General features: G+C 37.8%; 1 protein-coding gene across 2 annotated transcripts in view; it reads left to right on the top strand.

Annotated features, from left to right (window-relative positions):
- LOC117399920 (gamma-aminobutyric acid type B receptor subunit 2-like) overlaps positions 1 to 13,445 on the top strand; it is a 311,468-nt gene that overhangs the window by 156,483 nt on the left and 141,540 nt on the right. For both annotated transcript variants that reach the window (XM_059021519.1, XM_033999374.3), the window contains exon 5: positions 11,711 to 11,776. In XM_059021519.1, coding sequence (XP_058877502.1) covers positions 11,711 to 11,776 — 66 coding nt within the window. The remainder of the gene's footprint in view (positions 1 to 11,710; positions 11,777 to 13,445) is intronic.

The following is a 13,445-nucleotide window of genomic DNA, read 5'->3' as shown; positions in this document are numbered from 1 at the left end:
TTCCCATTTCTGTGTCATATATGATACAATGTTTAGCCACCCCTCTACATTATTATTTTTCACAAGGCAGATTTTTTCATATGCAGTACATTATGTGTTTTCGAACAGGAAAAAAAAGAGTGTTTTGTACAAGAAATGGAATTAGTTACATAAATAAAGTAGCCTTTCTCATTTCAGAAATGCTTGGGCGTTACAAGGCTAAAACCGTTTCTGCTCCTTAGAGCTACGACAATGTCATGAAACATGAAGACAATGTTATGTCGTTTCCTTGTAGCGTTCTAAATGATCAATAACACTCTCTCTCTCTCTCTCTCTCTCTCTCTCTCTCTCTCTCTCTCTCTCTCTCTCTCTCTCTCTCTCTCTCTCAGTACAGCCTTCATTTTGAATTCAGAAATCATTAAATATGCGTTAGAAAAGAAAAGAAAAAATTACTGTAAAAATATCTTTCAACATTTCTCACAATTTTTCATTAGTTTTAGGTGTACTAGATTTGTGTACCATTAAACTTTCCCAGGTCAAAACAATTCCTCACAATGGTTATAAATTAGATATGTGAGAAAATCTAATTTACACAAATGTAGGCATGAATGAGCGCTTGCAAAGTCAAACAGCGACACATCTGCTCGACACTTGAGGTTAGGATCGCACCTGTCACTTGATAACTGCTGTGTTTATATGTATTTAATTCACACCCAGCGAGGAAATGTGTGGCAGCACATTGTACACTAATTACTTTACACCAACAATTGAAAGGAATTTGTAGAATTTGTAAATCCCAGATATAACTTTTTTTTTTTTTTTCCACCTCAAATACATTTCTGCTTTATCTGTTTTATCTGTGTCTTTGTGTAATCCATACCCTTATAACACTGTGAGAATAATGTCTTGAAACCCATGTGGGCTGCAGTGGATTATAGTGAAATCTGAACTGACTGCTCACCACAGGGATCTGTGGTTTCTTAGGACAGGTGGCTGTTTAATCAAGGTGCCCCTGTCATTCACTTATACTGAACACAGAATATGTGTGCTCTGGGGTTTACTATGTGGTTATTAGTCCAGGTGGTTGTAAATACAGGTTTTACTGTCTTATAAAAATGTGGTCATAGACCATTCACACACTTCTGAGGGCAAGAACTAAAAGACTGGGTTTAAACTGCATTTAAACTGCAGTTTAGTTAATAGATTAAAAACAATTATATAGGGAGCAATAACTGATGACAAACGTTCCTTCCAATAAATTTGAAGTTCCTTCACTGAACCAAGGTGATGTGGATTTTGTATCCTTACAGGTAACAGATTCTTGCTACCTTGGTAGTTTTTTTTTTTTTTTCAATTTAAATGTGTGCATCTGTTACTGTATGTCACTTCGGATTTAAAGTGACAAAACTCTCAGGACATAGTTATATCACTGACAACCAGGGCTTGCAAACTGATGGTTCTAGTAATGATTCAAGTTTTCCATCACTGTGCTGGACATAAATAGCTGCAGCTCCAACTATTTTATTTTTAATAGTGTGAAAAAAAGTGTATCTAATAGGGGATGATTTTAACATACATACAAGGGTTACCCTTTATATAATAGGGTTGGGTGAGTGTGAAGAAGCTGTGCACCTGAGTATTACTCTGACAGCTTCAGTTCAACACCGCTCATGAAGTGTAAACTGGTTAACTTGCTGAGTGGAAAGGAGGGGACAAAGATTTGATCAATTGTATGTGTGTGATTGTTCGTAAGTTGAATAAATCTTGTTAAATAAACTAAAGGAACTGTGAGGTACATGTATTTAATATCAGATCATAATCGTTAAACTGGCACATTTAATAAAGAATTCTAAATCAATGGTGATGAGCTTTAAGGCATATAAAAAATCAAGACACATCTGTATTTTAATAAGTGATGAATGCAATATCTGGCTATTTTATTAAAGATCTGAGATTAAGACAGCTGAGAACTAGATCTTATCATTGAATATTTAATTAAGTGGCCATTTTAAATAATTTATACAGTCAGCACTCACATATCCGACCCTATAAAATTTTGACTTCAGTGATGGTTAAACGAGTGTGATGCATATCTGATTATTCTATTTTGGTCTGTTCCAACCCTTGTCTGTTTTTTCAGGGAACACAAAAAAAATACATAGCTAAAAGGGATGTGTTTTAAAATAAGTAGGCTTCCATTTAGATGTACTGTAGTTGGTTTTGTTGGTACAGTACTATATTTTCAACAAAATAAGTATTTTAATTCAGAACGATATGAAAATATCACTTGCCAAAAGAGAGGACTGTGGACACGTACATACTGTAGCGACCCGGGCACCGTTGTGTGTCTATTGGACTTGTATGTTATCCTGTTTGTTTGTCTCGTCTGTCTTGTCCTATGTACATGTTGCATGTATTGTAAGGGTGCCACCATGCCCCTTAGAATGGGGAGAGGAGCGAGGGATGGATTCGGTTGGTCAGTCCAGGAAGAATGGGTGGGAGCAACAGGGGGGTATAAGTACCACTTGCGCGGGACAGTGTGAGTCAGTGGAAGGTTTGAATGCTCACGGAACCGAACAGTCAGCACTCCAGTGCTAAACAGCGAGAGCAAGTAAGCCTGTGAGAGACTGAGAGATTGAAGCCGGGTAAGGAAGTATAGTGAGAGTCTGAGAGCAAGGACCTTAGAAAGTGAGAGTGGGGTCAGCAAGTGAGTGAAGGAAGGAGTTAGGGGTTTTTCTTGTTTTTGTGGTGTGGTCTTGGCCCAAACAGGGACCATGTTAATTCTACCAATAAATTGGTTATTCATTGCACCTGGCAATGCATTACGTGTTCTGCTTCATCTTCCAAGGGCACGGGTCATTACAATACTCTCAAATGTGGTACGTATTGTAGCAGTATGTAAAATTCCCCATTAACGACCCAACAGCAAAATGAAATCAAAATGTTACCTATGCACAGAACTGCGTGAAATGTAAAAGGCAATGCAATTTAGCAAAAGAAGTTAAAAAAACAACACCTGTTTCCAGAATTAAAACAGTATGCAACGTCATTATTCAAAATTGCAGAATATAGTGCTCGATAAGGCCCTAATATCACAGTTCACTTGCAAATAAAAATGCACAAAAGCAACTAAAGATGACAGATTTTTTTAAAAATGCATCACAGTATCTAAAACTGTTTAATGATTAACTTTTACATCATCATAGCTTTGTTTTTGCTGAATTTGCATCATGTGAAATTGGAGGAAGCGCTGTGTAACTGCTCAATAAAGACAGACTGGCATGCGAGGGAATAAAACAACAAAAAACACCATAAAGAAGTGCATTGTAACATTGAAGAGATGGGCTTTGTATCAGAAAACTGGCGACAGAGTCGGAAATCGTGTTTGACGGGTAACTGCATTAATTGGTTACATGTATAATGGGGATTGATTTTATTCTTAATACAAGGGCGGTAAAATGCAACTGACGTGTATCTGCATAACAGATATCCGAATGCTGACTCTATACGCTTTTTGGAGAAAAAACAAAGAGAGAAACTAAAATATTTTTAATGAAACACTGCAGCTTACAATAAAATAATAATTTAATTAGTATATTTTCTTTAAAAAATGAATATACCATATTACTTTTTTTATTAACGCTGCAACATTTATTTTAAATTGTTAAAAACAGCTGCGCGCTTATTCAAGGTCGGTGGTAATTAGAATTACTATGGTTTTTTAAATCATTTTTTATTGCGTTTTTTACGGTATTTGAGGGAGCATATATTGGAGTTTATTTCTGCGGATTCAACTGCATCAGGATGGTGAAGAAGTCCTACAACTTCAAACTGAAATCTGTTGAGCTCTCAGAGCAGATCGGTGTTTAACTAGGTGAGGTCACATACCAGTGTAGCGTGGAGAGGGAAATAATAACAAGAGAGAAATGTCAATTCATCACCGGCAGTTTATTTTCCCTTTCTTTTCTTACAGCAGTTCTTTAATATACGGTGCATTTCTTTCTCTTCAACCAGCAAGACAACTAAACACTCCTGATCCAGGCTTGGCTTCTGTGAGGAAGATGAGTTGATCCCGTGGCTATCCCCTAACAGCAACGCCACAGTGAGAGCTACACTAGCTTCTGCTCCCCATTGACACTCCAAAGCACCACACACACCCCTCTCCGAACTTCCTGTCTGGATTAGCCAAAATACCGTGCATACAACCAAAACAGAAATGCATTTAAGAAATTTAAATAATAATCATACAGCTCAGCATTACAACTAAAATGTATTACTTTTCTTGCTAATCCCTAATATGTATACAGGTAGTGAACAAAAAAATGGAAACACCAATGTAAAGTCACCTAATAGGGCATTGGGCCACTATAGTATCCCGCTCTGTGGAGTTCTCGGGGGACCGTTTTTAATGAAACTGGCTGCTCGTGCCCCAGGTTGAAATTTGCAGTCAATTGATATGCAGTTGCTCGCCTGTTTTGCAATTCAAAGTAATGAACGGATATCACAATCCTGGAGTATGTGCTTCCGCCCACTGTTGCCCTTTGCTGATGATGTCTTTCCCTCGGAGTTCCATGCCGACATCACTTAGACACCATTGCTCGTGAAACATCAACAAGTTGAGCTGTCTTGGTCACTGAAGCTCCTGCTAAGCGCACTCCAACAATCACCCTTCTTTCAAAGTCACTGAGGTCTCCTCTTGCAGCCATGCTAGCCATAATTATAGGCAACCAGGCCTGCCCAGCATTTTTATACATGACCCTAAGCATGTTGGGATGTTATTTGCTTAATTAATGCATGAGCCACACCTGTGTGGAAGCCCTTGCTTTTAATGTACTTGGTGTCCCTCATTTACCCATATATATATATATATATATATATATATATATATATATATATATATATATATATATAAATATAGATATATAGTGCTGCTCTATTTACTACTACACCAGTACATAGTGTGGTGTACCTACGGTATGCTTCTTTTATTTGGGTACCATAAACTTTACAGTAAAATACCTGTGTGCTCCAGTGTGTAATTGTATTCTTTTAAATACATTTTATTCAAGTTCATTCAATTAATATTGTTTTTATTTGTAATGTTTTGCCATACTGTGTTTTTTATGTGTTTCTTTATTAAGTGTTGCATTTATTTGAGAAGGGGTAGGGGGAAAAAAATGACATTTAATTATTGAGAGCAGCATTTATTCAAGGGTGGCGTCTATTAGAAATCTGATATGTGAGTGCAGTGCTCATTCAAGGGCTTCAGTAATTCAGATGTAATAATATATGTTAAAGCTGCTGTTCAATTAAGGGAGATTTTTTTCTGGGCATTTAATTTTGGTGCCACTCAATTGGATAAGGTGTCCAATTTAGTTAGAAAATAAAAATCTCTGTGGTCCCATAGCATCTGCTACTACAGTGCTGTTTGCAATCCACGTCTATAATGTGCATACAGATCAGTGGTGAGCTTTTTACACCTCCATGTGAGACAGAAATAGCTTTGCAAGGAGCAGATAGCATGTATGCTTGTAGCTTAAAGTCACTTATCAAAAGATGCAGTGGCAGTTGCCCAGATACTGGATGTCCCTGCAAAGAGAGATGGAAAAACAGCTTGCTACTTAGATCTTTGATACATAAATAGACTGCCAAGCTTGCTCATCTATTAATAGAGCCGTACCATCTCTAAATGTAATCTGCCGGTGTGTTTTAACAATAATTGCATTTTGAAGCTTGTCAGATTGGCCGTGTCATGAAGAATCCAACACGTTGCTGTTTCAAGCCTCTGCCAGAACAATTGCTTTTCTTTCTTGACATCATTTTACAATCAAAAAACAAAAAAAAAAACAAGAAAAAGTATAAAACATATATGTTGAGGGGCTGTTGAGCAACACAATTCTGACTCCTCAATTACATTGTGTGCAATGTTTAAGCCAAGGCCACTGTATTATATCCCGCCCCTAGTCTGTCTCATACTGTCATATTTGACTTTATGGTGACAGATTATCATCTTTTATGCATCCATCCCTTCATCTATCCATCCACATTGTATCTACAGCAGCCTTTTGTGTATTTATCAGTGTCTACATTCATCTATCAGTACACAGAATCATTTTCACTCTTTTTGCCAGAATAAATGAAGCAGGTCCTCCTTTTTATAATCCTGAAAGGTGAAGTCTCTTTTGCATATGGTATTAAACCCCCATGGCCTCGTAGCTTGCCAATTGCCAGCTATGTGAAGTGAATAGTTGTGACTCTTCATGAGAAAAGGGAGCTGTGTTTGCTTGAGAGGGGACGTAACAGGGAAACAGCAGCTTGTCTGACAGGAATGAAAAGGCAAAACTGAAAGCTGTGAAAAAACAAGACCTGCAGAACAAAGACCTTCTCATCCAGCATCTTTTTGGCTGTGATAAAAGCCCATTCCAGGCTCAGATTGTTCATTCAATTGACAGATTTGCTGCGAGACGCAAAGTTGATGTGACTTAAGACCACATACTACGACGTGCGATTTAAAATGGTGCCTGTGGAAGAGAGATATTTGCAATCACAGCTAGCAATTTGGTCCTGCTTTTTACCTGGGGTTACCAATGAAATAAAATAAAAGGTTACTTATACATTGCATGATGGGAAGAGCACCTTCTTGGTCACAGGAATCCAGTGTGGACTGACCACAAAAATAAAGCTACCGGTACTGGTAACCTAGTAGAGAAAGAATAAATGCACTAACTGGGAGCACGTAACTGTATAAACGAATATATATATTGTTACAGAAAAGAGATGTATAATATCAAAGTTGTGTGACTGTATATACTGTCTGCTGTACATACAAGGATGACTTCCTATAGAAAAACTGAACAAGGCATTGTCTTTGCTTTGCTTTCTATATTTTCCTTATGAGGATTGTCGGTTTTATCTCAATATAGATTTATAATATAGATTTAAAATATGGTAACTGACTTACCAGAACAGGGATACAGTGAGAATGAGTTTAGGGAGTCACCTATCTGCTGTTCAGTCTATTTCTTCCTCAAACAATGTAACAATGTACATTCCAGTAAAAAATAAATAAATAAATAAATGGTATTAGGACCAATGGAGCAAAAAAATAAATAAATAAGTAAATAAACATGTTGATTTAAATGAACTAATGAACACCGCAGGCGAAACAAATGATGCAACATCTTAATTCTGTTTACATAGGCTTCAATTTTTCTTCCTTCAGTTTGTTATCCTTGGCCCTTGAGTGTTTATTACTCACATCAGCGCTCCAGGTAAGGTTTTGGGTCATTGAGTAATTTACTCTCCAATTTAGACACTGTGGGCCTGATTTTCAGAAGGCACATTTTTAGAGATAAAATAGAGGTCGCAATCTAGCTATGAGGACTCCAAGGTCGTGTCCTCGCTTGTTTTTCTGCATCATCAATGCTGATGCTCATGTCAAAATTCTGGTAAAGTACAAAACTCCTTAATTTTCTCTGTTAGTCTGCCTTGTAACATAGATTTGGAGGTTGAATAGTAAATACCAAGCATATATTCCAAGCTATAGCTTGAAACCTCGGTTGACCTGGTAGAATGTCAGCTCTGGTTACGACACAATACATTTGCACTGCAAGGTTTTTTTGACACCGAATTATACTTCTTTATTTTCAACAGGGGCAGGTTCATTTCTCCTGCTCGCAAAGCCTTTTGGTGATTTCTTGTTATGACTGATTCAATTGAAACGGCAATTGATTTTCGGGTTCCTGAACAAGCCAATTAGTCACATTCAATAGTCTGGACTTCCTTTTAACTGGACAACAACGAGGAAGCCAACGAGGAAATGTCATTTCAACAATGGGGGGAAAAAAATTAGCCACCGAAGTTGAGCTTTTGCTCTGAGATTTTAGTACATCAAAATGTTCTTTTCGGCAAAAGGTCCGGAGCCACTGCTAAATTTAAAATTCGGAAGTATATAACCGAAAAAATAAATGCAACCTCTTCCATAAAAAGGTAAAATAAAGAAGTCCAAAAAAGATTCTGGGACCTAAACGCAGAACAGCTGTTGTGATGCATAGTTCACCCCCTAGTCTCTGTAAGTCACTTTGGATAAAAGCATCTTCTAAATGACTAAATAATAATAATAATAATAATAATAATAATAATAATAATAATAATAATAATAATAATGCAGCGTTCCTATAGAAAAAAAACAATCCTCAATATAACAAAGTATTCTCTGATGTAATATTAAAATTCATATTATTTTTCTGAATGTTTCTGTGTGTTTGTGAAAAATCATAATAAAAATGTTAAAAATGAATATGCATTTGTGACATATGTTTTAGAATGGTCATATGTTAATTACGTATTTAATATATTCTAAAATTAGCCAGCCTCCACTTAAGCCCCTGTTCAAATTTTCTGAACAAAGCGCTGTTCTCCATGATAAATGAGTCGCGTCAAGAGCCAGGGTCTTGGCAACCACATCAGTGATAATACATTGAGCATCACATTAAACTTGCAGTTAAAGAATGATGATGTTTTCTTTTTTGGAAATCAATTTAATTCCTTGAGTCTGGGGATATTGCAACATATGTGCAAGCTATTACACCAAGCACGTTTGGGAAGCCAGACAACTCATAAAATTTGTTTGGTTCTATTTTGTTCCACATCCCCAATTGGAAATATTATATACTCTTTACAGGTACAGGTATGGCATGACTGCGGGCTGTTTGTGATTCTAAATCAGACTTAAGCAGATCACACAGCTCTTTTATAGTGCCTATATCCAATCTGCATTTACGTATAACTTGTATTGGAGTTAGATCTAGAAATGTCTGACGGGGACAAGCTATTATGGGTTTTGGTAGGGTCGTTTTTTCCTCCTCCCTTCCCTCTCGTGCCCCAGTCAGAGAATTGGAAGTGCTTCGATATCCTCCATTGTCGATTACAGCTCAGTAGCCCTGTCAGCGATCACAGTTTAAATAAGACATGAGAGGGGTCGGTGTCTTAATTAGCAAATGTATTTTGGTGTACTAAGACCCTGTTCACACTATTGTGCTGTCCCAGGCCCGCCTCAGTGCCGTCGCATATTTTGGTCTGCAACCTCATTTACATATGTGAAAAGCAGGCCTAAAATGTGGCAAATTGTTTTTTTGTTTCTTTTAATGGAACGATAGCCTGCACCCAGAATGGAAGAGCTACCAGGAATCCTTGATTTGTAGCAGATGTTTCTTATTGATATATGGGCACATCAGTTGCACCTTTTGAAAATAAGACGTTATTTGCAAAATAGAACTTGCTTAACAAGCTGTAATGTGAGTGCATTTTTATAAAGCGCACACCCTGAAATGCCATTGCGCAGCTGACTTACAGGTCTTGAAAATACAGTTTGCCACCTATCTGTTTTTCACTTTGCCCCTTCTGAAAATCAGGCCGAAAGTGAGTTTTGGGTGAGTAAAATGCAACATTACTGTCATTTCAACAAATACTGTACATGCTTTAATGCTAACTCATGTTGTATGCAAATAAACATACTGTAGAAACATAACTTTGTTTTATTCCAGCACGCTGCAGTTGGACTATACTTAACAAACGGCCTGCATGCACAAAGTATATATCTCCAGTGATTTAAACTAAAACACCAGCAATTCCATCAAGGCATGAATATCTGATCTCCATCTTCATGTAAACATAGAAATATAAAATAAAAAGAGACTTACACTCACTGTTACAGATGTTAGTTTTTAAACAAAAAATCATTTAAATCCTCTACAATTGAGATTAATTGAATAGACTGTTATGAGTCTTCAGGTTTTCATTCATGTGTCTCTGGCGTAGTGCTGGCATTTCTAGAGGTGCTAAGTCATGATTCTGTTTAACATTTCTGCACAGCTGCAGAATGGCATGAAGTAGATCAGTTTCACTTTGATTGGCACATTCTTTGCAACTTGTTTGGCGCTACTTGTAGGCAAAAAGCACTCATATTTAAATCATCGTGCTGCGATTTTGTAAGTGCCTTGAATGCTGTCAAGATATTTCAAAGCCTATAATCATCAGTGTTTTTTTCCCTCTGCAAATTGAGAAAAAAGTACATAACATGTATTTTTTTTTTTTTTAATTTACAAATGAAACATGGGTTGTCAAGCAGTATTCACCTGGGTTTGATTAAAATCATACCAGAAGAGTCTGGATTAAGTGATATTAATCATATCAAATTGAATATGTTCAAATGGACGAACCTGTGTAGAATTATGTAAAAACTGAATGCAAATGCTGTGTTGTGCATAACTATACATATTGTTTTATTTATCTTTTGCAAATGAGGTGCAGTAATTCAGTTGGATGTGGTTAAAAGCGTTACAGACCCGACTGATCTGAAGTACTACACTTTGAATATAGACTTCGCTACAGCAGAAAGCTTCCCCTATGAGAACAGAGACAGCTTTTTAATGTGCAGGGCTCCTGCTTTTTGGATTCAGTTGCCATTAAATATTTAAAATGCAGTTTACCTACATGCAATACACAAAAATGATTTGGGTTCAGTAATGGTGTAAAATGTAAATGCATCTGTTTACTCCTTGTGTCCTGGGTCCCACTTCAAAATAAGTTATCCGAGCCAACGTATTGACAAATCAACAACGTGCTATCAGGTCACATCTTTAAGCACATGTGACAGGAGCAGAGGTGCTAGAGAGCAGAGAGACACTGGAGACCAGAGGTATCAGGCACAATGTTATTAATCAGAAGTTAGACACCATTCGAAAGATATTCCAGATCAAGGAGGATATTTTAACACACTTTAAAACAAAGATGACTGTGGCTTGGTTTAAACCAGGGTTGAACTGATCATTTGTTTAATTTGAACTATTTAATTGTTTTCAGCTCTTAAACAGTTACAGATTTCCAGTTAACATTTTACAAGTAACTTGAACTCTGCAACTGTTTAGAGCTGAAAACAAGCAAGTAAAACAGTCTCATTAAACAAATGATCAGTTCAATTAAGGGTATAGTTAAGTGATTGAGAGCTCAGTTGGAATGAAAACCAGCAGACACAGGGGGTGCCCAGGACCAGGGTTTGAGAAGCCCTGGTTTAAGTGCAATAACCGCCACACACAGCAAGTGCAGCTCTTTCCCTCACTGCACTTGTCTACCTTCACAAAGCTTTCCCTAAGTACCTGCACAGGCTTCAACATAACTGTGGCAGGGCAGAAATACTGAGTGTGTGTGGGAATGTAAGGTAATTGATGCTGATTGGGAAGTGGCCTGTTGTATATAAAGAAGGAGAAATTTCCCATCCCTGCCAACCTTACATTCACACACCCACACCCACACCCACACCCACAAACTATTTACAGCAGCAGGGCTTCTGACCTGGCATAATAGCTTTCATAACATTGTTCAGGTTTAGTTTTCTCTCCACTAACACAAGTCCCTCACCCTTTTCAGCAAAATGTAGTTCCATTTTGTTAAGTCTTCTCAGGGCCAAACCAAGTACCCCTTCAGGCTACACTTGGATTGCTGCCCTGTCTTAAGTGTCCCTTCTCGATAGTAGTTCCCATGCAAGTTCATTGATGTCATGCTGATTTTATTCCTATTGAAACAGTGCCCAACATGTCTAATTGATGAGTGGCTCACTCTTTCTTGGCATCATATTGTGAGACAGATGTGACTGAATTTCCTGGAGGTGCTTTCTTTTTTTTGTTTTTAACTATTTACACATTTATGATTTTTATTTCTTTGTCTTCTGCAGGATAACGATGTCCGGATAATTATTGGGCAGTTTGATGAGAACTTGGCAGCGAAAGTTTTTTGCTGTGTAAGTACAGATACCTGAAATATACATAATCTCCACTGCTGCTGTCATTGCGCTGCTTCACAACAACAGCTGAAGTCAATAGATGGGTCCCTGTGGATGGATGTACGATAATTACTGAAGAATGAAAGACGGAAAGTCATGATATATATATATATATATATATATATATATATATATATATATATATATATATATATATATATATATAGGTGCACCTGGCTTTTAAAATTACTGTACATTGAAACACTCACTTTCTGTGAGGAACTAAATTAGTTCTTATCATTGATGGTTGAGTTGTTTTCAGACATGATTTCACTGGCATCACAGGAGTTTTCTCTCTCTTGAGGAACCTCTGCTCAGTGATTGTCTTCTTATCTGGCATAACATCCTTTCTGTGACAGTAGCTCCTAAGTCTTATATTAGGCATTTCAGTGTATCACTATCTTTAAAATGTATGTATTTAAAAGGACTGCACATGATACTGTCAAAAGGGTTTACACCACGGACAGCCAGGGCAGGACAGGTTTGATGTGTGCGCAAGGTGTTTCAGTTCTGAAGGGATATAGAACCACTCAGTGCAATGAAGGCTGTTCTCTAGAATAGCTCTTAAATGTATCACCTTTAAACTGTCCCTAGCGTGTCGTCTAATGCCTCATTTCCACTGTGGGCAGGGGCCGGCCCTGGCCATGAAAAACATGTTTAATTGCTTTTTCCAAATGTGGTCACCCTCAAAAGTTCTTGTACCAAATCAAATGGTCACTGGGGGTTTGTGGGATGATATTGTGCTGTGTTTTAAAGAAACCCAGTACAGTAATCCATTGCGTATCCGACTGTGGTGGGACCAGAGTAAGGGCGGATATGTAAAAAGGCAGATAAATGAATCCTGTTAAATACCATTACACACAGTTGTAACAGTTACTGTACTATATTATTGTTTTGAGATTCTGCTTTTAGAGAGCTCCCCTAAATCCCTTGTTTAGAAAGATTCAGGGTATTAATGCTTGTGACAGAGTAGCTGTCTAGGTGTGTGAATTTGCTGCTGAGTGACAGGCAGGAGATCGAGACGGAAGTTGAAGTTGATACGCCCTGCAGACGAACAGGATTTATTTACATACTGTAGTGCTGAGAGCTGCGGGGTTTCTAGGATATAATGAGACAGACAACAGCTGCGGTTCAAAGCAGGAGGAAACCGCTATATTTTTATATTTTTTTTTTAACTTTTAGTGAACAATGACTCTCATTCCTCTCCTCTCACTCACAAACTGAACTTCCTCTCAACTCTCTCAATTCTCCCATCGCCAGGTCCCGCTTCTCTCTTCCAAACTGTCATCTCCACACACACACCCAAGTCCCTCCCCCTTCCTCTCTCATTGGTCCAACACTCCCTATCTCTGACTGGTGGTGTCAGACCGGCTCCCGTCCCCCTCAGTGACGCACTCACACACAGTCTCTCGGCTCTGTCACACAAGCACCAAAACACACAGAGAACGCTAACAGATCTGAACAAGAATAACACAGTTTACAAGCACACATTTACAGAGTATTCTTAATTAGTTGCTATTTTGATTTTCGCTCTACATAAAATTCTCGAGGACACATATTCCGCACAGTGCCAAATCACTGGATTTCAGAGTCACACACCTCCCTGCCACATGATGACGGAGTTCCT

This window comes from Acipenser ruthenus, chromosome 4 (genome assembly GCF_902713425.1).
Source record: "Acipenser ruthenus chromosome 4, fAciRut3.2 maternal haplotype, whole genome shotgun sequence".
NCBI lineage: Eukaryota > Metazoa > Chordata > Actinopteri > Acipenseriformes > Acipenseridae > Acipenser > Acipenser ruthenus.
The sequence above is the reverse complement of the archived record's forward strand: the minus strand, read 5'-3'. Positions and strand labels throughout refer to the sequence as shown.